The sequence below is a fragment of the Dromaius novaehollandiae genome, chromosome Z (assembly GCF_036370855.1).
Source record: "Dromaius novaehollandiae isolate bDroNov1 chromosome Z, bDroNov1.hap1, whole genome shotgun sequence".
Lineage (NCBI taxonomy): Eukaryota > Metazoa > Chordata > Aves > Casuariiformes > Dromaiidae > Dromaius > Dromaius novaehollandiae.
In genome coordinates this window covers 26733653-26760008 of record NC_088132.1, presented here as the reverse complement: position 1 = coordinate 26760008, position 26356 = coordinate 26733653, and the positions used below count along the sequence as shown (strand labels likewise).

The 26356-nt window shown below is 38.9% G+C and overlaps 2 protein-coding genes across 2 annotated transcripts in view; one reads left to right on the top strand and one right to left on the bottom strand.

The window, feature by feature from the left end:
• Positions 1-4482, top strand: LOC135325097 (riboflavin kinase-like). Its single transcript, XM_064502588.1, has 4 exons — positions 1-230; positions 1883-2034; positions 3227-3329; positions 4169-4482. The coding sequence occupies exons 1-4, from the start codon at positions 149-151 to the stop codon at positions 4297-4299; spliced, it is 468 nt and encodes a 155-aa protein (XP_064358658.1). The 5' UTR covers positions 1-148; the 3' UTR covers positions 4300-4482.
• Positions 4483-13687: 9205 nt separating this feature from the next.
• The window catches only part of LOC135325100 (proprotein convertase subtilisin/kexin type 5-like), a 249339-nt gene continuing 236670 nt past the window's right edge, over positions 13688-26356 (bottom strand). The window contains exons 29-37 of the mRNA XM_064502600.1: positions 26032-26227; positions 24941-25158; positions 23646-23882; positions 22906-23136; positions 21127-21304; positions 19934-20151; positions 17711-17826; positions 15983-16169; positions 13688-15194 (exon numbers count right to left, since the gene is read on the bottom strand). Of these exons, the coding sequence (XP_064358670.1) occupies positions 14791-15194; positions 15983-16169; positions 17711-17826; positions 19934-20151; positions 21127-21304; positions 22906-23136; positions 23646-23882; positions 24941-25158; positions 26032-26227 (1985 nt within the window). The 3' untranslated portion in view covers positions 13688-14790. The remainder of the gene's footprint in view (positions 15195-15982; positions 16170-17710; positions 17827-19933; positions 20152-21126; positions 21305-22905; positions 23137-23645; positions 23883-24940; positions 25159-26031; positions 26228-26356) is intronic.

Genomic DNA, 26356 nt, shown 5'->3' with positions numbered 1-26356 from the left:
AGCGAGCGTTGCGCGGAGGCCGGGAAGCAGCGCTGCGGGGCGGTTGCGCCTGTCTCGGCCGCGGGCTAGGAGCAGCTCGTGCGCGGCCGCTGCACGCGGCGCCCGGCCCGGCCCCAACGGTCGCCGCCGCCGCCGCCCTCCTGCCGCCATGAGGCACCTCCCCTACTTCTGCCGCGGCGAGGTGGTGAAGGGCTTCGGCAGGGGGTCCAAGGAGCTGGGCATCCCCACCGGTGAGCGGCGCGGCGGCTCCCGAGGGCCGGGCTCGGCGCCTCTGGCCTCGGTGCGAGGGGCCCGGCCCGCAGGCGCTCGGCGTGCTTCAGCGGGCGCGGCCCCCCCGGGGCCGGGGCTGGGCTTTGGGAGCCCGCTGTGCCGAGGCCGCCCGAGGGAGGCCCTCCTCAGGGGGCCGGCCGCTGCCGCGCCGAGCTCTGGGGCTGGGTGGCCAGTGCGGGGGCTTGGCTGCTGGTGGCGAGCAAAGGTCTGCGCGGTGGAGTGGGGTGAACTTTCCCGTAAACTCTGGAGACGGCTGGCAGCCTTGCACAGTTGTGCTAATGGCATGGCTTGCGCTTTCTATAAATAGTTTTAGCTTTTCTTTCAGGATTAGGGTTTTTTTTTTCTTCACTGCCAGCTTTTTTTTAATGCTTATAGTTTTGTCCCCTCCTTTGCGTCACTTTCCACCCTTCTATTTAATGTTTTCCTTCTCTCTTTTTGTTAGTTAAGTCGTCTGATGATGATCATGATGATATGTGGGATGCTGAGAAGTGATCACCCGCCCTGTGTTGTAATGTGGAAGCTCGGAAATACCCATTCTCGTAAACTTGTCGTGCTTTCGCTTAGGACAAGAAAGGCATTAGGAATATCTGTACAGGAGTTGCAAGGGGAATAATACAGAGGCTAAAAAGCAGAGCAGCTGGAGCTGACCTAAAAAAAAGTGTACTTTCCCATTGCCCTTGTCTGTGTCACTTGTCTAAATACAGGTAGAAGTGTAATTCAGATGAACTTCAGCTTCTTTTAAAGTGCCATTGCAGCTAGCAGGCATGTTGTATCTCCTAGTAGAAAAGAAAACCTCCTAAGACAAGTATTAAGGTACCGGATATGTAACAGCATCTGTTAATACAAATTCAGTATTTTTTTCTTGATTATGTATAAATGTCTTATTGATATCAGGAAGTGTGGGAGAGAAGTTGTTACTGCTTGTGATCTATGATAAAAATTAACTAAACTATAAATTCTGTCAAATCAGCTAGAAACCTTGCATGAATAGATCTATGTGTGTAAGAAGCTAAAGTAGGATAGTTGTTTTGGGAGAGGCTTTGGTTCATTTCCCTTAGTCAGAAAAGAATTTACTTTACCTTAGATGCATAATATTCTTAAAAACACAGAAATCCCCAAATATAGATACTCTGAAAGGCAATGTGTATGACCATTCATGACCGGTGGCCTCAGTCATAACTTTATTTTTGCATAGCTTAGTAAATAATTATTTTACTAACACTTAGGAAATTTTAAGATGATACTCTGTAGTGCAGAAGAAACTTGATTCTCCCTTCTTCGACCATATTAGAGGTGTAGAAGACATCCCAATAGTGAAATGCGTTCAGACTGGATATTTTATCTCAGTTTATTAATTTTAACTGTAGAATAGAATGAATATGACCATCAGATAGTAGAGGTAGGAGAGATGGTAGCTCTGGTATTACCATAGGGATTATGTTCTGTGATGCTGTTTGGTAGTTTACAGTTTACCAAATGGCACATTGTATCATTATGATCATCATCAATGTTCTGTATGTAAATAGCATATAGGCAGATCTTGGCTTTTAAGTGTTTGAAAACGCCGTGATGCCTTTGACTTACAAATGTACACTTTCTAAAATTTTTGCAGCTAACTTTTCTGAGCAAGTAGTCGAAAGCTTTCCATCTGATATCTCTACTGGTATATACTATGGATGGGCCTGTGTTGGAAACGGAGATGTGCATAAAATGGTTTTGAGCATAGGATGGAATCCTTTCTATAAGAATATTAAGAAATCAGTGGTAAGAATTTTGCTTTGTGTGGTACTTTGATTATACTAAATGAGCTAAACACTTGAGTAAGGTGAGCAGAATCTGATCCATAAAGAAGATCTAGAAATCCTATTTGCTGTTAGAAATTGTTTGGTATCCATCTCATATGTTTGTATTCTGAAAAGAAAAGAGTCTCAGTAGGCAGAGAACATGCAGCCATAGGTGAATAAAATGTATTTTCTTCTTCTTTGATCATTAAATAAATACTCCTCAAATAAAAACTTAATTTTATTTCTGAAATGGTTGCTTATGGTTCTGATATCTATTATACTTATGTTTATATGGTTATATTGAATTTATTGGTTATGAGAGCCCTAGAATGAACTGGAACACACTAGTTTTTCATACTCTACAATCTGTTATCTACATTTAAAATAAGAGGTATTGGGGCATCTTAATTTGTAATGCTTTTTCATTAATTCTTCTCTGAAATGATGGAATGCATATATGTGATGCTGTGGCTTGATATACAGAACCAGTATCCAAAAGTAAATGATAACAGGACAGAGGAGTTAAAATCCTGAGCTGTGACAGCTGTGTATTTCTTGCTATCAGGTTCTGGTGCTTTTCCTGAGTCTTGCAGAACTGTGTTTTAATTGTTGATACTTGGAAACCCTTTTATTTGGGCATGAATCTCTGTCTCTAAGATAGCTGCCTTCACTCCTTTTAGAATTTTCTCATTCCATTCCAACATGTTCTAGGTATAAAAGCGCTCCTTAAACCAGCTATTTCAATGAAAATCATTACAGTTATTTGGACTCATCAACTTAATGGTTGAATAAATCTATGTTTTGCTTGTAATTTGCTGCCCTGGAAATCATACCTCTGAGATAAGTGGCGGTGAAGTGTTTCTTCTTGAGAATCTTTTTATTTTTTATTTTTTTTTAATTTTGAGTATTGGAACACTCTTAAGTGAATAATTTTACTCATATTGCATGCAAAGTACAATTCTCTCTGCTAACATAAGCATTTTTCTCTCTTAACATAAGCAAAAGATCTAGCCTATTAATCTTGCATAATACATGTTAAACTAAGTGTCTCATTTTTCTTGGTCCGCATTGGGGAGAATCTGAATTAGGGATACTAGCTGAGCGCCCTTGCAACAAGGGAAATAAACTCAAAATTCCTCATAATAAATACAACTTTATTTCTCTTCCTTTAGGAAACGCACATAATCCACACTTTCAAAGAAGACTTTTATGGAGAAATTCTTAGTATAGTCATTACAGGATATATTCGACCAGAAAAAAACTTTGATTCTCTAGGTCAGTATTGCAGATGTCCCTTAAACCAGTCTCTTATTTGTCTTTTTCTTATGTGTTGGAAGTACTGCGTCATCACTGTCTCTCTTCATAATCAGCTGTTTTATCTCTTAACCATTGAAATGGCATTAAAACATTTTAGTAAGTTAAATCTACTAATGTATAAACTGGTTCAATTAAAAAACACATCCACCCACCCACATCTTTGATACTTACTTATTCCAGCCTAAAAATTACTTTGGTGTAACAGTATTTACTTATTTCAGTCTAAAAATTGTATTGTTGCCTCTGAAGAGTATTTTTAAAAACATGAGCATGTTGTAAAAGCATCAGTCTGTGTTTGTTTTTTTAAATGCAGCTCTTATACTTGAAACAGTTTGTGAATTTCTATTGATTTTTTTTTTTTTGTTGTTGTTGTTAAAATGTTTGGAACAAGGAAAGGATAGTCCTTACAGCTGTAAAAAGTGTAACTGATGTTTAAAAACAAAGCATTTTAACGTCTTTGTTTCAGAACTTACTGTAGATTTCTTTTTTCAAATTGTACTTTAGAAAGTGTACTTCTTAAGGTATAAGATGTCAATAGAAATAGTATGCTAAGACTTGGAAAATTGTTGTTCATGTTAATCAAACGTGACACTCTTTTGGTGAAAAATGTAATTATGAATGTAGTAATGCTGACCCTCACTTATTTTGTAGAGAATTTTGCCTTTTGAACTATGTAGTAATTTTTATTATGATTTTATGATTGTTTTCTAGTGTTCTGTGGTACACTTTATTTTCCCTTGCTGTGTGTGCTCAGAATTCAGCTTTTAAATATCCCTATTCTTAATTCTCTTTTATAGAGGCACTCATTTCAGCAATTCAGGAAGACATTGAAGAAGCAAAAAGACAACTAGACTTACCGGAGCATCTTAAACTCAAAGAAGACAACTTCTTTCATCTGCCAGAAGGCAAAATAGTAAACAACCACTAAGCAAAGCTCTTCCTCATCAATTTTTTTTCTCATGGAGCTCTCTTCTTTGCACTGCTTTTGTAGGTACTTAATTGTCACGTATCTGTTTAGGTGATTGAGATTGGAACCGAACACTGTAAAACCATACAAGATGATCTAAGTTTGTTTGTGTTAACTGATCATTAAACCTGTCATGCAAAAGGAGTAGAAGGCTGTTTTAGGTCCTTGTAATTGTGAGTTCTAAAGTTATCAATTGCTTAGCAATCTTAGCACATGCAGAACATGACCAAAGTTAATTGTGACCTCTTCCGCTCCCACGATGTGGAAAGTCAAATACTTAAGCGAAGAATGTCTGTTATTGACATATAAAATGTTATTCTAAACTCTTTTCTCAGTTTTGCACCATTCTTGCATCTGCATTATAGCTAGTAGCTTAGAAAATTTTAATGTTGAGTCAAAAATTTACCTGTGGTGCAGGAAGCCAATCGTTAGGTAAAAATAACAAGAATAATTCACTATATTTCTTATTTTTGATATACTGTAGAACCGTTGTGGTGGAAGCTGGCATTTTAATTGAAATTATTTATTGTAAGTTTACTTGAATTAGAGCTTGACTGAGTTACTGGAATCAGATAGACACTTCTGCCCAGTTGATTGCGCGTATGACAATGTATGAGCTGCATCGCTTACTTCTGAGAAAGTGTTTCACTAAAATTCAGGAAATGAAGGACAGGGTGAAAGTTGGTGTACTGTAAAGGTTCAGGCTAAAGTGATGCAGAACCAGTACAACAAGACTTCTGCTCTTTAGGCCCTAAGGCAGAAAAGGTCACCAAAGGCAAAGTTGTCTATATCCTTGCCTCAGAGAGACGAGGATAACCTATGGGTTGTTCCCCATACTGGCCATGAAATGACTGACTTCAAGGTTGAAGTTGGAATATAAGGCACAAAAGAATCCCCTCAACCCTCTGCACCAAGTGCAGGTAAGATCCAAGGTTTAGGCTGGCCAATTAGGTTAGTATACAAGTGAAAGCCTTTGGGAATTCTTGGAATAGTATATCAACACTGTAGTAGATACTGAATATTTATTACAAGTAACTGCAGTCTTTCTGATTCTGGAAAGTATGCACAGATAAATGGAGGGTGTGTTGTCAAAGTTGATAGTAATTAGGAAAATATCTCTGAAATGTATATATAATGTATGATTCTGAATCTACTTCTTTCCCCCTTCCTGGTCCTCCTCAATTTTTTTCTACCCCCTGCTCGATGGGGGGAAACTAGGTAAGCTGCAGTGACTTTGTCTTCACATTCCCTTGATACTGGCTTGTGATGTGGCTGAAGCATCTCTTTCTGAAACTGAAACAATTCTGTGGATATGTCTGAACTGCAGTTGTACTGAGAACTGTTGCGTGTAATTTGGGAATGCACAATCTGTAGTGCAATTTTATGAATTTCCTTCCATCCCATTCTGATCTGTATTTTTTTTTCCCAAGGTTTAAGAGAGTTGTGAAGGTAGGCTTCCAGTTCTTACCTGTGGCAGGTGCCGTCAGGATGCCAAGCTTCTAGTTCTGCTTCCTATTGCTTTAACTCTCCCGCTAGTATCAAGGGGCTTTATTAGGGAAAAGGTCTTGATTGGCTATGTAGGACTTCAGCAGAAACTTGAGATCTTTCAAACGAATTGCTCAGCTGTTCTATTGATGGCAACAATAGCAGGAATGCAGATCTTGAGAGGGTTGGGATGTGATTTCTACATAAGCACTGGTTAGAGTAAACAGCATTTTGACCTCTGTAGCTGAGGCTTATAGATATAACTCTCCGAAGTCGCTGACAGTTCTGTCCTAGCTGTTGCCTGGATGTTTTCAGCACACTTTTGCCTTCCTAGTAGGAGAATATTAGGAAGAAAATTATCTGCTGTTAAAAATGCTATCTTAAAAAAAAAAAAAAGCGATTTAATGGGCTTTTACTGTATAATATGTTGGAAACTGTATTCTAAAAATCTGTACAATGATTATCTTGCAAGAGTGACAGATTTTTTTCACTTTAAAATGGAGGGATGAAGGGACTTTTCTTCTCCCCAGTACAAAGAGCTGAGGTATTTTTGAGTTTGTAACAGTGTCAAAATCTTATTTACATTTTACTTTTTGGAGGGACTAGTAATAGAAGCAATAGTTGGCAAAATATGTTATCAAGAACCTATTTAAAGAATAAATCTTTGTTTATCATAGTATTATAGCTAAACTCTTATAGCCTTCTTTAAAATTGTTTTTGGGCAGTGATTTCATGTGTCTGCTGTGGAAACCATGATGCCTTAAGCTGGTTGTCTGAGTGGTGCTTTTCTGTAACTGCTAATGAATGCTACTATCCAAAATTGATTTGGCTATTGAGCCACTGTGCCAAGGATAGAGAATGGTGACAAAGGGAAAACTTGAAAAACTGTTAGTTTGCTCACAACTCTCACCTGAAGTGTGAAGTATGGCTACAGTGAACTAATAAACTGCTCTTTGTTTGTCTGTCTTCAAGTTAGAGAAAATGTAAGTACATTCATTTCGCTGAGTGTACTTATCCATGCATGTTATTTAAGATAAAATATTGTATATCAATTATTTATATTCAGTACATAATTCCTAGTGCAGTATGAACTTTATGAAGGTTTATATTTTTGTATTATGTACAGATAACTATTTATTTCAATTAATGTTGCTGCACTGTACCATTAATAAATGAAATGTAACTAAGAAAGTTATAATTCTACTCGTCATAAGTTTTCTGATTGTATGTGATACAAATCATGTTTGCATATTCCTTAGCATATTCTGAAAGATGCACTGTGGATTTCTTTCATTATTCAAATTTCTTTCAGCTTCAGGAAGGAAGAATTCTGTTCTTCATGCTTATAAACTTAGTGCCACAATATTTGAGTCAGAGATGGTAACCATAGATATTTGCACCTCTTTACATGCAAAGCACTACAAACAGCAAGTGAAGCATAAAGGGGTTTCGTATCTTGCTTCATCTAAATTAGAGGACTACTGAAATGCTGAACCCTGAGAAATATAAGTATTTCCATAGTTTCAAATTTTTTTAACAATAAAATGTGGACTTTTTTTCTCAATTTAAATTGCCTACCTCGTTTACTATTCTGAAATGAAGTTTGTTGGACATCTTGAGAATGTCAGTATAATAATTTGTTTTTCAAAATGCATATAGTCAAAAACAGTTTTACTTGAATAACCGTGGCACTAAACTACCTGAGGTCCTGACAGCCTAAAGAACATATGCTTAGCAGATGTTAAAATGCAGCATGCCTTCATGTATAGAAAAACCTAAGGCCTAATCTGCACAGAAAAATAGTCTGGAATAGTTATTCACAGTGGCTTCTTGTATGGCTAGTTACTTTCTGAATTGGGAGCCTTACTAGGAACAGACATGGAACCTTTATTCAGCTGGTATTCTTACTTTGGGGCAGGTTCCCTCTGTATATAACTTTCTCTAAAACTAAAAGAAACACTAAAACTTGAAGCCTGCATAAAAATGTCCTGTTTTTCTTCTTGTAAACTTAATCTATTCTTATAAAAATTAGAATAGTTATTTTATTAAAATCATTACTTAATGTGAATAGATCTTCATTTATTTTTTAATAACTCATAAATTTTGTGAATGTGGAGGCTGTTGAACATAGCTTTCCAAATGCATAAAAATTCAGGAAAATGGCACTCGTAATGTGTCTGCTGAAGAGTGGAAGTTGTGAAGTGTAGTTTACTGATATTTTGCAATCTCATCTGACATGTTTGTGTTGAGAGTTTGTCCTGAGACAAAGGAGATGAAAGTTCTTTCTTTTAAATAGATAAAAACATGTATCCGATAACTGTGGTTAAATATAATAATTGCAAAGCTGCAATAGGTGAATTTTGAAAGTTTTCTCTAGAAGAATTTCTACTGTTTTTCATGTTTTGACACACAGCATCTCTTTCCTAGAATGCTGTTTCTAGAGCAGTATGAAGAGTATGAGATGCCCTTTTAATTTTTTATTCTGCCTTAGACTTCTTTGTCTTAGCAATTCTTGGAAATAGTTTCTTTTCTATTTTGTGAGAATCACCACTTTGTTTTGTAACGGAGAAGCTTATTGCCAGTGTTGCTGTTCAATAATTGTGTTTAATGAGGTTTATGATAATGCCTAGGCTCCTAAGGTGCTTTCCTTTGCCATGCCTAGCAGAGTTAATTGTCAGTCCTATGCAAAGCTTGGTGAGTGTGATTGCCAAAGAAATTAGAAGGATTTTAAAAAAAGTACTTGGAGTTTGTTAAAACTAGTAAAAATACACCTGTAAACCTGGGGTGCACCCTGGGGACTTTTTGTGCTTTACTCAGGATTTCAGAGAGCTCCATCCTTAGAATTCATAGCCTGAAAGCTGCAAATAGATTCATCTTTACACTTTCTTTCAAAACCTTTTAAAACTGCTTGCTTCTTTGAAAAGTCAGATGGAAGAAGCTGCCTGCTTTCCTTATGTGCTGGTTCAATTGTTAAAACGTTAATTTAGGTCATGGCGAAGGTTCATCTGCTGCTGCTGAAGGGGAATCAAACCTGTATCTTACAGCAAACTAATCTATCTGGCTTGGGGCTCTTTGCGGGGTGGGGGGTGGGGGGTGGGGGGAGAGGAGGGGAGAAGCTCCTCTCATACTTTCACACTTGGCAACTGTTTATATGCAGCTTTCTACTTAATACCACTGAAGTTACATCAGGAAAGAATGTATTATATTGTGGTATTGTGGTCACGTTGTAGGGGTTGCTTTCTGTGTTAGGTGCACTGGTCTATTGGGTGTAGTTTGGTATCTGTCAGAGATTGTGGTTCTAACACCACAGCATCCAGACTGGAGGCATGGATTTAAAAGTTAAAACTCCTCAAGCTCCTACGTTGTTTAGGATTTTCTTTAATACTCAGCACTATAATTTCCAAGCATCCAGATTTTCTACTAGTTTTTTTTTTCTGGGATTGAAATGAGATGAAAAATATCAAATTGTCTTCAAATTTATTTTGTAATAAGTGTGCTCTATTATAGGGCTATATTTTTTTTCCTAATTTGTTTGTATTTTTCTGAAAGAACTTAAGAAAACCCTAATGAATAGAACGCAATACTTGCTATGGTTGCCATACTTGCGATGGTTAGAAAATTTGTATTAGCAATTGCTCCAGGGGAGCAGTTGGATGGATTTATGGCCTGTTTTGTTTTTTAAGTAGCCTGAAGCTTTATAACATGGCTACCAATGTCAGTTACTATATAATTAATTATATAACTTAAGGTAATGATTTTTATTGTTTGGGAATTAATTTTCATTTCATGTTGATGGCTAAGGATAGCCAAGTGCTCGCTTTTTTTTGTTTTTTGGTATTGTTTTGTTCTTAGTTTTGCATTTAGTTTGTTTTTCCCACAATATTAAGATTTGTCAGTGGAAGTAAAAGGCAGGATTCAATGTAATGATAAGATTTTTATGTGGCTTTTTTGTTTTCTAAAGATGAGACACCTAAGTGAGGAAATTAGGTATATTTAGGCATAAGGAACAAAGAAAGAAAACTGGGTAGTGAAGATGATGTTAAGTGACATGAAAGAGGAGAAAGCATACAGCAGAATAATTGGATGAGGGTTTTGGATGATGTATGCAATGAGAAAGGATGGAGTAATGTGAGGGAAAAAAAACTCAGCAAGAACTATTAAAATAACAAATGTCAGATAAGTGTAGAACCTGAACTCTTACTGAAAAAGAAAATGTACTTATCTAGATGCTGAATAACTAATATAAATGAGGAACAAGAAAGAATACTTCCTTTTTTACTGTGCAATTAAATGTGTAATATAAACCTGCAAAATCATGCAAAGAAAAAATTAGTGCATCTTTTTCCTTGGTTAAGATCTGAAGAGCTTTTCTTCCTGCTTAAACCTTCTGAAAAGAGACAATAGGAAAAAGAAAACATAATTACCGTCAACATTATAACATTATTTCTTTTCCATGGGAAATTTTTTTTTTGTCATGCTCACAATAAAATCACAGAGATTTTGTTTAAATCAGCCTGCAGACATGTGTTAAGCAACTCCCTTAATATTTCTAAGCAGTAGGAAACAATCGATAAAAGTGGGAACATATAATATGTATGTTGGAAGGAGAGCAGAAATTACATGTGCGTATGATGTCTAGTATTAATTTTGGATTTTAGTATCTCTACATTTGGCTAGTTCATTGCAGGTGTTTGTTACCCAGCCAGTATCTTTTGTCGTCTGCTGCTTGATTGTAAATGTGATAGATTATGTATTTACTTGTACATTCTTGAAAAGGTAACATCACTATTAAAATATTTTGTATTAAATTGATTTGGGACTGGACATGAGTTTTTAAACCTTGATGTCTAGTCCTAGGCATCTTTGGTATTGCCATATATACATACTAATTATGAAAAAAATCAGAGTAGAAAGAAACTTTAAAATATCTATTAATCCTTCTGAACCCTTAGTGAGAACATCTGTCTGTTCCTCATGAGGCTGCACATCTGGTTACTCCAAAACTCAGGCTTGAAACCACACACGTGCATATGAGGTTGTAGAGAAGGTGAAAAATCTGTAGTTAACATTGGTCTATTCGGCTGAAAGAAAGATATCTTTCTGCTCCCCCTTGGATTCAAAGGATATACGTAACCTTGGGAAAGTAGTGACTCATTAAGGCTAATCAGGGTTTTTCGACAGGTAGCTTTTTCATTGGAAAATTTGATTGTCAACAAAACATTCTTAGTGCAAATAAATGTTTTTCTCTTGAAACACCCATTATTCTTCATGAGAAAACCAAATGCCTGAAAATTTCCATTTGGAATGGAAATTCTTCTACAATAAAGTACGTAGTTGAGCCTTTCATATTTTCATTCCTCTCTTTGTTTGGAAATTCCTGAAAGTCTGGAATCTCAGCCAGAAATGATGTATCTGTTGTACAACACTGAGATGCAAGTGCCTGGTAAACTGAAAAGGCAGGCTGATCAGGGAATAGCATGTAGAGGAAGGAGACTTGGGCCTCGAGGCACTTGAAGTGTAACTCCTAGGATGTACCTTCTGTCACTGCCTTTGTGGCAAAACCTCAGAGTGGAGTCATGGAAGTGAAAACTTTCCCCTATTCACTTAAACTCCACTGGGAGAGCAACACCACTGCAGAACACCAGTAACCTACGCTTCCCTTTGAAATCTAATTACTGGATTACATGAGAAGTAAGTAGGCAGGAAGAATGTGTAGGATTTGATTTTTACAAGCTCTTTTTGAAAGAGTATTGTTAATGAAAGATTAATGAGAGATAATTGCGTAGGACAAAGACGGAAACAGTTGGAGAAGAATGAAGGACTTGGGGAACTCCCCAGGGAATGAGAATGGCAAAGAAAGAAATGCAGGGTGAAGAGAAGAGAAAACAGAGCAAGGCCTGGTGATGAAGAAAAGTTTGACCAGCAAGAAGGTGAAAAACTTACAAAATATAACAGGAATTTGAGCCTGATTTAAAAGAAAATGAACTAGAGAATAGGTGGATGAAAGAGATCCCACAGCCACTTTGTTTTTTAAATGTGTGTATTTCCTTTAGGACGTCTTTCTTGCTATGGTGGGTGGAGGAGAAGCCAGAAAAATGGAAGGAAGAAGAATTAGCTTTGTGGAAACTATGGATTTGTTGCTTTGAATATATCTAGTTTTTTTTCAGGACAGAGTGCAATAGGTTTAGCCACTAGAAATCTATAAAGTAAAACAGAAAAGCAGTATTTCAGATCCTTTCTGTGCTGTGTTCTATGTACGTTTATTATCGACTTCCTTGGTTGTGCTCTGTTTTGCATGAAGTTTCTGCAGAGGTGTGACTGACTCATGAATGTTTCTCCCTCAGCCAATAGCTCTTAGACCAATGACCTGTTATAAAGTATGTAATTTTTCTTGATCTGCCTGTGCACTCTCAGCAGGGCGTTTTAACTGAAAACACTAAAAGCAATGTGGTTCTGTGGGTCATTAGTTTGGGCTTCCTTGACCACTGTTTTGAAACTGCTGCTTTAAAAAACAAAAACCAAACATTATCTTATTACAATTCTCTTCCTCATATCAGGGTCCTGCTAATGTCATTCATCAGTTATTTATTGCTCTCCTAAAAAGACCAGTTCACCTTCAAGCCAATTATCTGCCATCTTGTAAAACATGGACCTTTTCACCCTACCCACGCAGCATAAAATTGTGCAGTTCTCCTGGTGCCTCTTAGAAACTGGCTTCTCATCTGAGCAGTCAGTTGAATTCCTCCCCCCACCCCCAGCACTGCTTTTCTGGGAGGAGAGAAGATTAACAGTGCTGATTCTATCCTATGAATGTTGTTTTAGGTTTGCCTGTGCAGCTTTAGCACTACAAGAAATATGTCCTGCTTTGTGACATCTGGGGTCCCTGACTACACATAAAAGGCTCTGAATGCTGCAAAGAAAGTGTCAAACTGGAGAGTAGAAAGCCTCAAAAATAAAGAAGAATATGTAGCTGATAAACTCAAAATGTGGTTGAAGTGGTATGCCTGAACCAAGATGAAGAACCTCTGAAGAGAACTGGTGTTTGAGAAGAGCTTGAAGTTCATTTCTTAGGTGCATGCTCAGAAATGTAGCTTTATCCCAGTCTGACTTGCACAAATTTGGACAAAATTCTCTTAAGAAATCACATTTCAAAAATAGTCTTTTTTCAGGGTACCTAAATACACCAAACTTTTCATAAAATAATGATAGTCTGAGAGCCTGTGACAATGCTCGTTATATCCCTCTCTTGAAGTGATTTCAAACTGCTGAAGTGTAGCTTTGATTAAGCCTTTGAAATTTGATTGGGGTGATTTCAGATACTCTATGTCAAAGCACATGCTTACAGCCAGGTTATATAAGCCACTAAGAACAACAGCAATCTTTTCATTCCTTTGCTTTGTCTGGAGAGCTTCCCAAGATAAGAACTTGGATTGAAGTGACAGATGTGTCTTTCCAAAGTGACTGGTTATTATACCTTTTTTGATAAATATAGGTCCTCGTTTTGTCTTTTGTCATCTGTCATGTGATCTTGAATTCCTCTCTTTTCCTGAAGGCACAATGATTAAAAGATTAAAGTAGAAGCAATAGACCTTTCTGTAGAACTCCCTTATACTTACCTGCAGAATGGTCCTGACATCTTTAGGAGAAAACATTCTACCTGGGCCTTGAGCCATATAAAATAGGTATTCTTATGTGGAATTCCTCTGTAAAAGCTAAATCTAATTGATTTAGATTTCTAGAAATAATTCTTCCTGGAAAGCTACAGGAGCTCTGAGAGAGCAGGAGACCAAAGCCAGACTTCAAGGATAAGGCCACTCTTTTACCCACCTGGCAATACTGTTGACAAATAACAGCACTTTCAAAATGGTTTTGTGCAAAGAATTTATTCTTTCACAGCAAGGGGCCATAAAGAGCATCCTTATCTGTAGTATAATAAATTACATTTCTGTAATGATAAAAAAAAAAAAAAATCTCACTGTTGTGTTCCTTTAGGTTACTTTACCAAATAAGTGCTAACTATTCCCTTAGCCATAGTCTGAACATCCTGAGACATTTACAACAGAAATGCAAAAGTTGCTTGAGTAATGCTCTGTGTCAGTTCCCTGAATCCTGAGAAGGTAGTTACAAAGACAAAAGGAGTCATCTTTTCTTTTTCTAAGCATACATATAGACCACATTTTCCTCTGCAGTAAACAGGAAAAAATGTGTGTAATGACAGGTTATTTAAGCTTTATAACCACTAGAAATAAGATTCATCAGAGGTTGATGATGTATAAAATACTGCATATTTTTTCATACAAACTATGAATACAGTTGAGTTTTATCTGGAACAGATTCACAATCACAGATCTTCAACATCATGTCATAAATACATAATTTCACTGCGAAATATGCTCCAAGTTTATGAGGTGAAATGTGTCAGCTTTGAGGGGCACATATGTGCCAGGTCATTTCAAGAAAGAAAGTCTAGGTAAAATCAGCAAAATTACCTATTGTGTTGTGTGAATTGCTGTACAACTATAATCACAAAGTAGCAAACAGTAAAGTGGCACCCTATGCCAGTGACATTCACTGTGCAGGCAAATACACCCATCTGGTTTATATCTGCACATTTTTAGTAGTGATTGGCAAGGTTCTCATTAAATGTGTGTGTATGCCGTTTGAAGCAGTGTTTGTAATAGTTATAATGCACACACAAACATTGGGAAAGGATTTAGTCTCCACACAAATGCTCAGAAATGTGATCTCTTAACCAGCCTACATCTGGAGTGCTACTTAAAAGCCTAGCAAGGATTTATATAAAGTTTTAAGATGAAAGAGATGTTTTTAGAAACCATTCTGCTCTCACAATATGCATTAGCTAAAATCTTGAGCTCAGCATGTTAAGAAATAACTAAACATACTTAACTAAATTGATGTAATTTAATAAGTAAGGCAACAGAGCAGAAAATCCATAGATTAGTAGAGTTATCTAAATGAGTAACTTTCATCATCATATTCAAGCTCATCTTCCTCATCCTCCTCCAAAAGTCCATATCTAAATTTACGATAGATTGTCCCGTCCTGGCCCATATATACAATATCATCATCGTCATCTTCGTCTTCATTATCTCTATCTCTGTACTCAATCACTTGATCTTCCCGATAGCTTGTACTCTCATGGGAGTTGCTCATGTAGGAAGCAAAGGCTTTGGAGTGATTTGTTAGCTTCTCATATCCCCTTTTATTGACAGCCTGGGTTTTGGCTCGTGATTTTCTCCAGATAAATATAATAGCTCCAATGATAAGAAGAAGGAAAATGCAGGTAATAACAAAGAAAACAGTTTTGCTTTTGTGCTCAGGTGGTAGAGTGATCCGTAAGACACAGTCATCTGACAACAGAAAAAAAAAAATTATATGAGGTCAGGTGAGGGTTTTTGTTTTAAATGACCCAGCAGAACATTTAGGCCTGTTTACATCTTTAAATTTTTTGGACTAAATACGTTATTCTTCCAGTACAACAGTTGTGTTCTTGTGGCTGTGATGGTGTAAGGGTATAAGCAAGGAGGGTTGTTGGAATAGCTAAGTTTCTTCATCAGATTGGGAATAAGCAGCAAGAAGCAGAAAAGATAACAAGCACACAAACACAACCTACTTGTTAAGTTTAGGCAAGAAACATAGCATCCCTGGAAATATTTGTATTTTTAACTCTCTAGCTTCTAGAAAGATTGGAAAACAGGTTGTGTGTGCCTTGAGCTTGTCTGTTTTTCCCAATCATACCAGTTTGGTAAAATAAAAACATTTCTTCTCTCTGCAAATCTTCCCTTGTGTAATGTGCTGTAGCTACTTCAAAGTCAATGGCGTGGTTTTGACATGATGAGCTTAAAGTGTGCGATTCAGATTGCTATCCATTGAAACAAGCATTTCCCAGTCAACTGGGTTATGAAATGCACAGCCATTTAAAACAAGCGTCGTGACCAAGAGAAGGAGGCAATATCTGTTGCAATTGCTGTTTTTTGTATAAAGCCCTTCCTCCTCTGGTGATGGGGCAGTAGAGAAACACTGTATGCATGCAGATCAGCAGCACATTTTTGTTATTTTCTGCTTTTCCTTTTTACATGTCAGCCCAGTGAGTCATAAGGCCCTTCAATACCGGTACCACTTATCAGCATGGTCCTACCTTGTGTTTCACTGCAGTCACAGCACTCTGGGCCATCTGCCAGGTCAGAGTCACCGCAGCAGGGAAGGCAGCGACCTTCTTCGAGGTAGAGCTGCATGCTGGCTGGACACATGGTGCAGTTGAGAGGCCCAGGTCCCTTACATTCAGTGCACGTGCTGTCACATTTCTCACATTTGAGCTGGTCGTCCTTGAGACACAGAACACAAGCAATGCACCTCTCATTTCTGTTCCTTTGGACCTCACTGTTTTGCCCTGCCACTCTCCGGGTCTCCATGTCCAGACACCATGGATGTCTATGGCAAAATACATCGCGGAGTGGGAAAACTAAAATTTGGTTCATACTGCCTAGGTTCTCAATGATCTGCTGGTAAGGAGAGTGAAAAAGCAGTGTAGGAGAAGCTTAGTTTGCAATCTGACCTAGCTAGATAGCTAGCTAAAATTCATTCACACTGTCAGCTCTTTGGCCAGAAGCTGTGTTTTTTATTTTGCTAGAACCCTGTTGGCTAGTCTATGGCTCTTTGGCACTAATGATGGTAGTGACAGTAAAGTAGCCTTAAAGAAGCAACTGAGGTGGGATAAGCAAGAGGGGGAAAAAAAAAAGATGAGAGAATGAATTCAATTTCCAACTTGGAAAAGAGGAGAAATAAAGAATAAAGCTGGAAAATTTCTAGCAAAACAGACTTTTATTAGATGGTGTTCATTCTATTTCACATTCTATTTTCACAAACCACTTAGATTCAGGTACTCTTCTCAAATTCCAGGTAGATTTCTGGGAGCATCTATGTACAAAGACTACTGGAGCTCATTGCTGTCACACATACCTTGTAGACTGCTCTGAGGTCAGGTAATTCAGGGCTTCCAGTGTCTGCAGTTCATAGGTGGCCTACTGGGCAAAAGTTCCTTATTCTTTTGCTGTGAGACCAGGACCCCAGATCCAGTGCAGTAACCTTATGTCAAACTGGATAGGTCTCTCAGAGCTGGTGGGCTTCTTGCCCTGAATCTGAGAGCATGGAAGAGATGGGGAGACCATACTGGGAGGTCCAGTTTCTCAAAGCTTTTGCAAAGAACAGTGGACCATCATGGTACCCAGCTCTTAGGCTGCCTTCTCAGGTTCACAGTTGTGGAGCAGCCCTGCTATGGAGATCCTCCAGGCTGGAGATTCCAGGGCATCCAGCATCTCAGGCCAACTGGCTTGCCTTGGCACTATATTCTTGAGCAAACAGCTCTGGAAGGCAGTTGGAAATCTGGAAGCTGGGGTGCTCAGACTTGTGGCACAGACCCAAACCTGATTGTGGTCCTGCTTTAGAGACATGTAGCTCTGTTAACTTCAGGCTGTCTCTTCACTAGAGATTTTTGCCAGTAGAATTCTTGGTCAGAAATGTGATGTGATTTCTTACAAACAAAGCAGCAGAAATCCCTGGGGAAATCTCGGTTATAGCACAAGAAAAAATACTCTGTTACTGATATAGCTGAATTTATTCACGTGGGTTTGGTATGGCCCTTGGCATCATTGTGTCTTTATATGTACTGGTAGAGAAATCCTCCTACAGCAGACAGCCCCAGAAAGAGAAATGATGCTTTTTCTACCAAGAGAATAACAACAGTAGGAATGTTGAAAGATAAACAGACTTGAAAACTCAGAGAGGAGCATTCTGTGTTCTTCCTCTTGTGTTCAGAAGTTAAATTTCAGGATATAAATCACAGGAGAAAATGCCTACAGATAGGTACCTCTTGTGCTGGTGACTCCTGGACTCTGTATTCACCTACAAGACAGTCTGAGTTGCACATCCCACTTAATAAAGTGTAGCTCCATACACAAGAAGTGCAGCTGAATGCTCCATCCCCTAGAAAGGCAAACAAAACTGTATTAGAACAGGAAAAAATGTCCTCTGACTTCCATCTAGAAATACACTGATCACTTCCACCAAAGAAAATGGACATTTGTCATCATTGAGACTCAGCAATGAACTGTCTAGCATGAGGAGGTCAGTAATAAAAAGAGCTTGGGCCTCGTCTTGAAATTTTATGTGCCCACAAAGTGTATTTCTTATGTGTTTGAAATTCATGAAAAGCTGCTTATGAACTACAAGGAGTGTGTTGGACTTCTATCTTTTCTTTTTCTTAGTGTTGCAACTGGTTTACCACCTGGCTTGGCCATTTGTGCTGTATCTGCATGGGGACTTTCAGAGGCATTCAGGAGAATCAATTAAATCAGTGAACTAAATTAAAATCGTGTAAAAGCTTGGCCAAATTCTCTCATATGCAAAGTCAATAGGTATGAGGCCTGTTAGCTAACCCCTTTTCCAACCGCAATGAATTAATATACATTTATGTTTTTAGTAAAAATATAAATTCTTGCATAGTTGCATAAGAAAAAATTGTGTTTCACTAGGTGCAAACAGAGCATTGTATGTGCTTTGTGTGTGTGAGAGCATTTTTGAAGACAGGCTGTGTGTGGTTCTTCTGCAGAACATTGACGTGAACGTTTTGTCCTTCATGTTAAAATGCATGTGTCCAATTTCCTGCCACTTGGCATCTTCTGCCACTCTCTGAAAAGAAGGTGTTAATGTTAGCGGTAGTTAAACAGGTGAAGGTAGCAATGCTTTATGATCCAGCGAATTCATTGTGTGGTTTTTCTGAGCAATGCAGGGTTTGCCTCCCCGGTCACATGAAACACAAGACACTGCACCGCTTCTTGGCTCCTACATCAGCAATGCAGATTGATTTCAGAGCAGCTACTGGTTTGCTGTTTAGAAAGACTGGCTCATATTTCATCGTACTGTCCCTGTAATTAAGATAGAAAATCTGTCCCGTAGTATTAATCCCAAATAAAATAAAAATCAATCATAGGAAGCAGTCTGTAAATTAAAATTGCAATCTCTTTTTGTTCCAAATCCAAGCCAAAATATTGCTGTCATTTATTATGATGTCCTTGTATAGTTAAGTTTTCACGGTTCTTGAAGGTGGCTTCATTCTGGGAATTATTTCCACAATTTTAAATACTGTTATGTTTGCAATCAGCCATCTGCACTATCCAATATATCCACTGTCTGAAAGAGTATTTTTAGGTTTTAATATAGTGTAGTCTGAGTTGCAGAGCAGGACCAGCTAGCTATCATCTGATGCCATTCAGATAGAATAGGACATTGTATGGGTCCAAGGGGAATAGCGCGGCCCAACTCAGAGTTGGATGCAGTATAATTTAGGGAAAAAAGAGATGGAACACATAAATGTGTCACAGAACAAAACAGATGGTCTCTCAAAGTTAACTTAGAAAAATACTTAACTATATTCAAAGCAGCAGACACCACACTTTTTCACCCTAGAGATGCTCTGTGGCCTTTTTGTTATTTTTGGTGTTGGTGGCTGTTGATTTTCTACTCTGTCCTTTAGGGACTGTAAAGATGTGCGGCTCCATTAGGTTCCTTGGCTTGCACAGAGTGCCACATGTAATATGATAGCTCAAGGAGTGAGATATTATTCAGTGTCTGTGAGATAAACAGAGCCCAGCCCTGTTAGCATCAGAGCCCTGGTTTTAAAGTTGATGAGCATCTCTCTGAGAAGCCTAGCTGAATTAAATGAACTTAATTACGTGGTCAACCTGTTTACCTTCGATGGCTTTGTATGGGTGATTGCTCCCAGCCCTCCTCTTCTGCAGGTGCTTCTGCACCCTGTGGTTGGAGGCAGCGCAGTAGGAATTGATTTTTTGTTTAGTTTTGGTGATTCTATACTGTATAAATAAGGTGGCCGCCCAGATCAGCCAGCTGAGCGAGTAAACCAGGGCCTGGGAGACTCCTTAGATCGAAGGTAGTTTAGCAGGACCATATATGCTACTACTACACTTACTCGTGAAGTGTTTCCAAATACTGGAGCAGAGATAAAACAAACAAAAAAGGATATAGCTTGTGTTTTGATAGTCTTTTTTTGTCGAAGCAGAGCGTATGCTTTTACCTTCGCACGTTCGGCAGGAAGGGTGGCATCTATCGCACATGTTGTTGTCCTTGTTTTCGTAGTAATATTCAGGGCAAGAGCTAACACATTCATTCTTCGAACGCAACAGGTAAAAATACGTATCGCAGAAAAGGCAGTCTGTAGGCTGAGGTCCCATGCACTCCTTACAGCTCTTGTGGCATCTCTCACATGACCCCGTGGAGTTTTGTGCAAAGTATCTGAAACAGATCAGATGATAGCGTTGGCTTTGCAAATGCCTGAAAATGACAGGAAAGGCCAAAACATCCTTCCTCCTGAGCTCTTGCTGTGGTTACATCCATATACCTTTTGCACCTCAGTGGAAGTAGCGTGCATTGCTTAGACTGCGTTTGCCTGTTGGAGTTCAGCTATAAAGCAAGACTTTCTGAAATAGAGGGTGAATTCAGGTACGAAGTAAGCAAATAAACAGACATGACTCAGAAATCCTAAACTCTGGTTTTGGCGCTACCACAAGCATCCTGTGAGCTGTTGGGAAAGCATGTAATTCCTCACTGCTTCTGATGCCCAGCTGCCAGATGGGAATTCAGTAATCGCATGTTTCCTTACAGCCCACAAACAGACCCAGCCAAAGGACACCAAGAAGGAAACAGTTTGTTCATCTAAATTGTGCAGTCAGGGAAAAAGAGGAATAGCTGTAGAGTGGTTGTATTGATGTATAGCTGTTGCAGACTCATATTAATGAAGTTGCTGCCTAAAATTATGAGTCCTCAGTTAAATGATGTTTTAATGGTCGGTTTTATTACGATCCATTATAAACATTCACTCAATGCGAAACAAAAGTAACCACATCTAAACTTCAGGCTGGGCAAAGCCTTCAATGGTGCTTGAAGTAAGTTATACTGCTTCCTGTGCTCAAGCTGACTAATTGAGGGATGACTTAGTTTATTTACTCTGTTTCACGCTGTTCTGTATAAATGCAATCTTAAAGCATCCTTGGAGCTTTTAAGAATGGCCACATCACATCCAGCTGGTTCCAGCTTGGGCACCAGCTCCGTCTCTCCAGTTCTGCACTGGAGAGGGAGGTTTTACACCACCTCTGTGTACTAGGAGGACATGAGAAATTTTCATGCTAAGATAGGACTGAAGGCGAAATGACGGGATTTCTCAAAGCTCTCTCTGTGATGTAGCTCTTAGTTAAAGACCTTGGACCTTACCCAGCTGGACACTGGTTTACACATCCTTTTCCTTTCCTGTACCAGCTCGGTTTGCAGGAGAGGCACTGTGAGCTGTGTTTTCCAAAGCAAGTGTCACAGGTGATGTGGCATGGGCAACATTGTCCCTCATTGCTGTCAGCATAATATCCATGTGGGCACGTTTCAACGCAGGAGGTATCTGCATGGAGAACAATGCAGAATAACAGATCGTATTCAGTATTTGCTGCTATAAAAATCTCATACACCTCTGCTGGAGCAAACTCTGACAGGGGATGCCGTTAGAGATTGTAACAAAGTCAGTAAGGGAAATGTCAGGACATGCTAGTTATTTTTTGTTTCTTCCAAGTCTTGTCACTTCATTAGTCTTCAATTCTGAGTCTTTTGTACGTTAGCAGGCTTTTCAGAAAGATCATTTTAATCTTCAGAAAATATAAATGCAATGCATAATAAGTAATACTGAACAGCAGCTGTGATTTCTTTCAGAACACACAAAGAAAGAAATAATAATCAGGAAACTTTATCTCTCTATCTGCATTACCATGTTCTGATTCTAAGTGCACTCTTTCAGGCTCATTGCATTCTGTGTATTTGGTAAATCCTATGGAAAGAAGTTTGAGATTTAATGATGTTTGTTCATTGGTCTTTGTCCCTGTGTGTGGCTGCTGCTTTGTGTTATGGGAATACACACCTCTAATGCTGCTAAATGCACTAGGTACATTACATTGTTCGCCTGAGATTTCAGAGGTTCATTAGCAGAATAGAAATCTGGAATGAAAAGCTAGGACTAAATCAACTAACTGCAAGCCCATGGAGCTAAGAGAGTAGTGATTACTCTTAATAGCTTGCACTCATTATCTAGCTTGTCCTTATTGTTTTGCTGCTCAGATTACAAATGGGCAAAGGAAGGTACTTTTCCTTATTTCTAATTTTTTTGCACTTTTTCCCTCCACTCCAGACTGTTTATTTATATGTACTTCCTTCTACTTCACCAATGGTAATGGTAAGCTGGGTGTGCTAGTAATAATGTCAAGTCTGAGACGAGCTCTGAAAAATTTAAGATTTCAAAATCTGCATCAGAATTAGATGCAGACAGCTCAGAGTCAGTTTTTTAATTCAAATTTATTTTACATTTTTCCTGAATTACAGATCATTTAAACCAGTTTTTCTCTAAATTAATTTTTTAATTTTTGTTTGCTTTTTTTAAACATGCAAAGAAGGAAAGTTTAAGTCCTGGGATTTTATAGTCTTTACCAACTTGTTTCTGAGACAATAGGGTCTTTTGCTCCAAAGAAAGAACAAAAAAGTAGTTTTGCATCTCAACCATCCACTAGGGACTGACCTAATGATCTGGAAACAATTTTTTAACTTCTCTGCTTAAGTATGTCTTTGTTCATCAAATCTCTGCAGGGATTAAATGAGCCAACATGCAAATGTGAACTCTGTGTGCTTACCAGCCATGAGCTAAGGACATCCCTTTTGTCTTTTTCAAGTTACTTGTAGGAAACAACAGTGCCAATAAATAGGGAGTAAATGAAACAAATACAAGTTTTGTTTAGCCATAGACTTCATTGCTACTTAGAAGGTCTGCTTTTGGCCTCCTCAAAAAATATCCCAAGTAGCCCTGAAGAAGTAATTATCTCTGCACCTACTTACTTGTCAGGTCAGCCTTGCAATATTTAGGTTGAAGTGGTCATAGATGTTTCATGAATAGGACAGAAACTTCTATTTCATGCGCTCCTGCTCTTCAATGTAAAATAAAATCAAGATCAAGATACTCACTGAGAAGATGTTGATTATTCGCACAGCTAAGACACTGGTGTTCAGTGGGTCCTGAGCAGCGAAAGCATTTCTTATGACAAGGCTTGCAGGTTTGAGTTTGCTCATCATAGTACTCAGTGTGAGAGCAGTATCTGGACGCCAAACATTGCCCATTGTGGTTCAGCGTCAGGCCATTTCTGCAAGTAAGGCAGGCAGTGGAAGAAGAACAAGTCTGGCATGTCGTATTGCATGCTGGAAAGGACAAACAGCAGGCATGTCACCATTTCTTTTTTCATTTCAAATTATTGCTTTTTTTTTTTTTTTTTTTTTTTTAACAGCTTTAATTTCACAAGGAGCCACCATGAACTTAGGATGACAGGTTGAGTGAAATGAGCAATAGCTCTGCTTTTGCATAATGAAACAGGTTAATATTTTCAATGTTATGCAGCCTACTCCATCAGTTGCCTTTTGCACTGGCACTGCTTTTGCTGAGCAGCGGTTTTCAACACACTATCACTAGCAATACTCAGCTCTTTTCCAGAGTGGCCACATGTAATTTTGAACAACTCTAGCTTTGCTAACTCCCTCTCAGCTTTTTCTAATTTTTCCTGTTCTAAAGTATGTGTGATCATGCCTTTGAGATCTCCTCTGTTTTCAGGACACTCACAGCTACATTGGCAACCCACAGACCTTTTAGGAATAATATCCAACCGGTTCTACTTGCATCTCAGTACTCTTCTGGAGAAAACAAAGCTGCCAACCTTGGCAATCTTCAGTCGCTTCTTCATAGTAAGTCCCCTCGGGGCATTCTTCAAAACACCTCCCGTTGTACAGGACAAAGAAGCTGACGGCACACTCATTACAGTCGTCTGAGTCGGGCCCATCGCAATCCTTGCAGTCTCCGTGGCAGGGGAAGCACTGCTTGTCTTCGGCGTAGAAGCGAGAGGGGCAATCCTCCACACACCTCCCCTCGTGCAGGAAGAACTCATCCATGCACCCTGCGGAGAACCAGAGACAACGGGTAAGGCAGCTAATGCTGACTTTGGTAAGTGAGGGAGTGAAGAAATCCTGGGAAACCATAAATCCCACAGTGCCTGTTTTAATAGGAGATAAATGGACAACTTGGGAGTGGATTGCTTTTTCCTTTGACTCTTTCCCCTCCAATCTGCCCATAACAGCCCAAAGCTCATGCCATATCTTCTGCGCTACCTTGAGGGACTGAGAAACCAAGTCAGCTACTCACCTTTGCTGATATTAACCAAACCAGGCTGCCACTAAATAGAGAAGGGCTTCTGATGAGATGCTATATCTGGATTATGAACTTCCTGCAAAATTAGGGATGTCCAGATTGGAAGGCTTTTTTTGGTTTATTATTAAACTATGAGTCTGGCTGGAATATTTGCACCTGGCTGTTTGACTTTGCAGGGAGCTGCAATGGTGTTAGGATTTGGGATAGGGGTTCAGCTATTAATTTCATTATAACTGCCTAGTTTAATAGCTTTGTTTATGATTCTTTTTCATCCATGATAATGTTTCCAGAATGGCTTGCTCATTAAGGGTTAACTACCCCTTAAATTTTTGGGTTTGCAGTCAGACTTACGAGGACTTCTGAGCATTACTAGATATGTTCTATCACAGAGGCTTTGTCCTCTATCCTGAGTAGCGGTTTGCAAAAATGGCAAAGAGATGTAGTTAAACCAAACTAGGAAAGAAACATTTTGTATTGCACACTGGTGTAAATGTTAAAGAATTTAGGCATGGAAAGACCTGTCATTTGCTAAATCAGAAATAGAATCAAACCAACAGGAATCTCCTGAAATATAAAAAGAACGGAAAAAGCAGTGCGAAACACCTTTGCAGATAAACATTCTCAACTGAGTCTCGTGACAAAGCACAGGTTGCTTAGCCTCTATTTTAGCAGTTTAGCAATGATATGTACACCCATTTTTTTCATTTTTGCTCGTTATGGAATTTCTTTTCAGATATATGTTTCTATCTGTCTGTTTTTCTAATTCTCTCTCATTTTAACTAAGTCATGAGAAGTTCCTTGTGATACCTTTGCACATTTGATTGTGAATGCACTCCTGACACATTGGAGGGCAGTGTTTGCAGATTCCTTCAGAAGCAAAATACTTCTCTGAACAGGTATGTTTACATTCCCACTGCTCCAGAAGCAAAGGACTTTCACAGGACTGGCATTTGGTGGCACTTCCCATGCACGTCTTACAGGATCCACTGCATTCCTTGCAAGTCCCAGAGTCATTAAAATATCCCCTATTGAATTAAAACAAACACAAAGCAAACTGCTGGTCAGAGTATGTTTATAGAGTAGCCAAGTGACACAGGTTGCAAGAATTATGTTTGTATATATCAGCTTCCCAGCAGATATATTTCACTGAAACAGAAGTATGAAACAATCTATTGTCTATCCTCTAATCCATTACATTCCCTCATGCAAGCAGAAAACCTCCATGGTTAACACCACGAAGGGTGTTTGTCCTTCCCTTATTCTTGTACCTACTCTAGGGGTTGCTGGACTTCCTTCCTTGCTTTTTCTCTGGTTTCCCCCTTATATAAGATGGGAAAATACATAATGTTTGGGAAAAGGAAGACACAGTCTGCAGTCTTGCTCAGCTGACCCTCAGCAATACTATCAGGAATAGAATGAGTAATATAACCTAATTAACCTAAATATAGTGGCCTTAGAGGGAAAAAAGAGAAGAGAAATCCTTGGAAGTGTGAAGGCTGGGATAAAAAAACCACAACAGGATGCATGAGAAGTACCTGCATTTGGTGACAGCAAAGGAGCGGGTTGGGAGAAGGACTAGGGGATTATTTTCAATTGCCACAAAGAACCACCTTGAGGACAGTACTGTGGTCCTACTGGAGTCAATGGGAGCTTTACCATCAGACATAGTCTTTACCATAGTCATGATTAGTCTCACTTGCAATCTCGGTCCAGGGCAAGTGCTATTACTTTAAGCTAGCTGAAAATGGCTTTTACCACGTGGCAGTTTCTGGTGTCTTAGCCTACCTTAAGTTCTCCCCTTGAAAGGTTTATAACAAATCTGAGCTACATGAAGAAGGAACACAGAGATAAATTAATGAACAGTCATCAAATAGGAAGAAGTTTAAAAAATTACTTACTCCGGGCATTCCTGAAAGCACCTGCCTTTGTGGAGGAAGAGTGGCTGGTCCAGTCCGGACTGACACTTCTGACAGTGCCAGGGGTCAGAGCACACCTCGCAGTCGTCCAAGCACATCTCGCACTTTCCGCTTTCCACATTGCCAAAAGTTTGTTGAGGGCATTGAGAGACACAGGTATCATGGCTAAGAAATTTTCCTGGCAAAACAGCAACCCAAGTGGAGAAAGGGACCAAGAGAAATGTATTTAAAAGAATCTTGTCTTAGATGGCTATAAAAAAAAACCCTTTAAACTTCCCAAAAGCATAACTTTTTGATGCTTAAAAAC

What these genes read in the sequence shown, in the direction of transcription:
- LOC135325097 (XM_064502588.1), top strand. Translation starts at nt 149, where the DNA reads ATGAGGCACCTCCCCTACTTCTGCCGCGGCGAGGTGGTGAAGGGCTTC. An exon ending in AGAATATTAAGAAATCAGTG is followed by an intron (nt 2,035 to 3,226) that starts GTAAGAATTTTG and finishes CTCTTCCTTTAG; the next exon opens with GAAACGCACATAATCCACAC. An exon ending in AAAAAACTTTGATTCTCTAG is followed by an intron (nt 3,330 to 4,168) that starts GTCAGTATTGCA and finishes TCTCTTTTATAG; the next exon opens with AGGCACTCATTTCAGCAATT.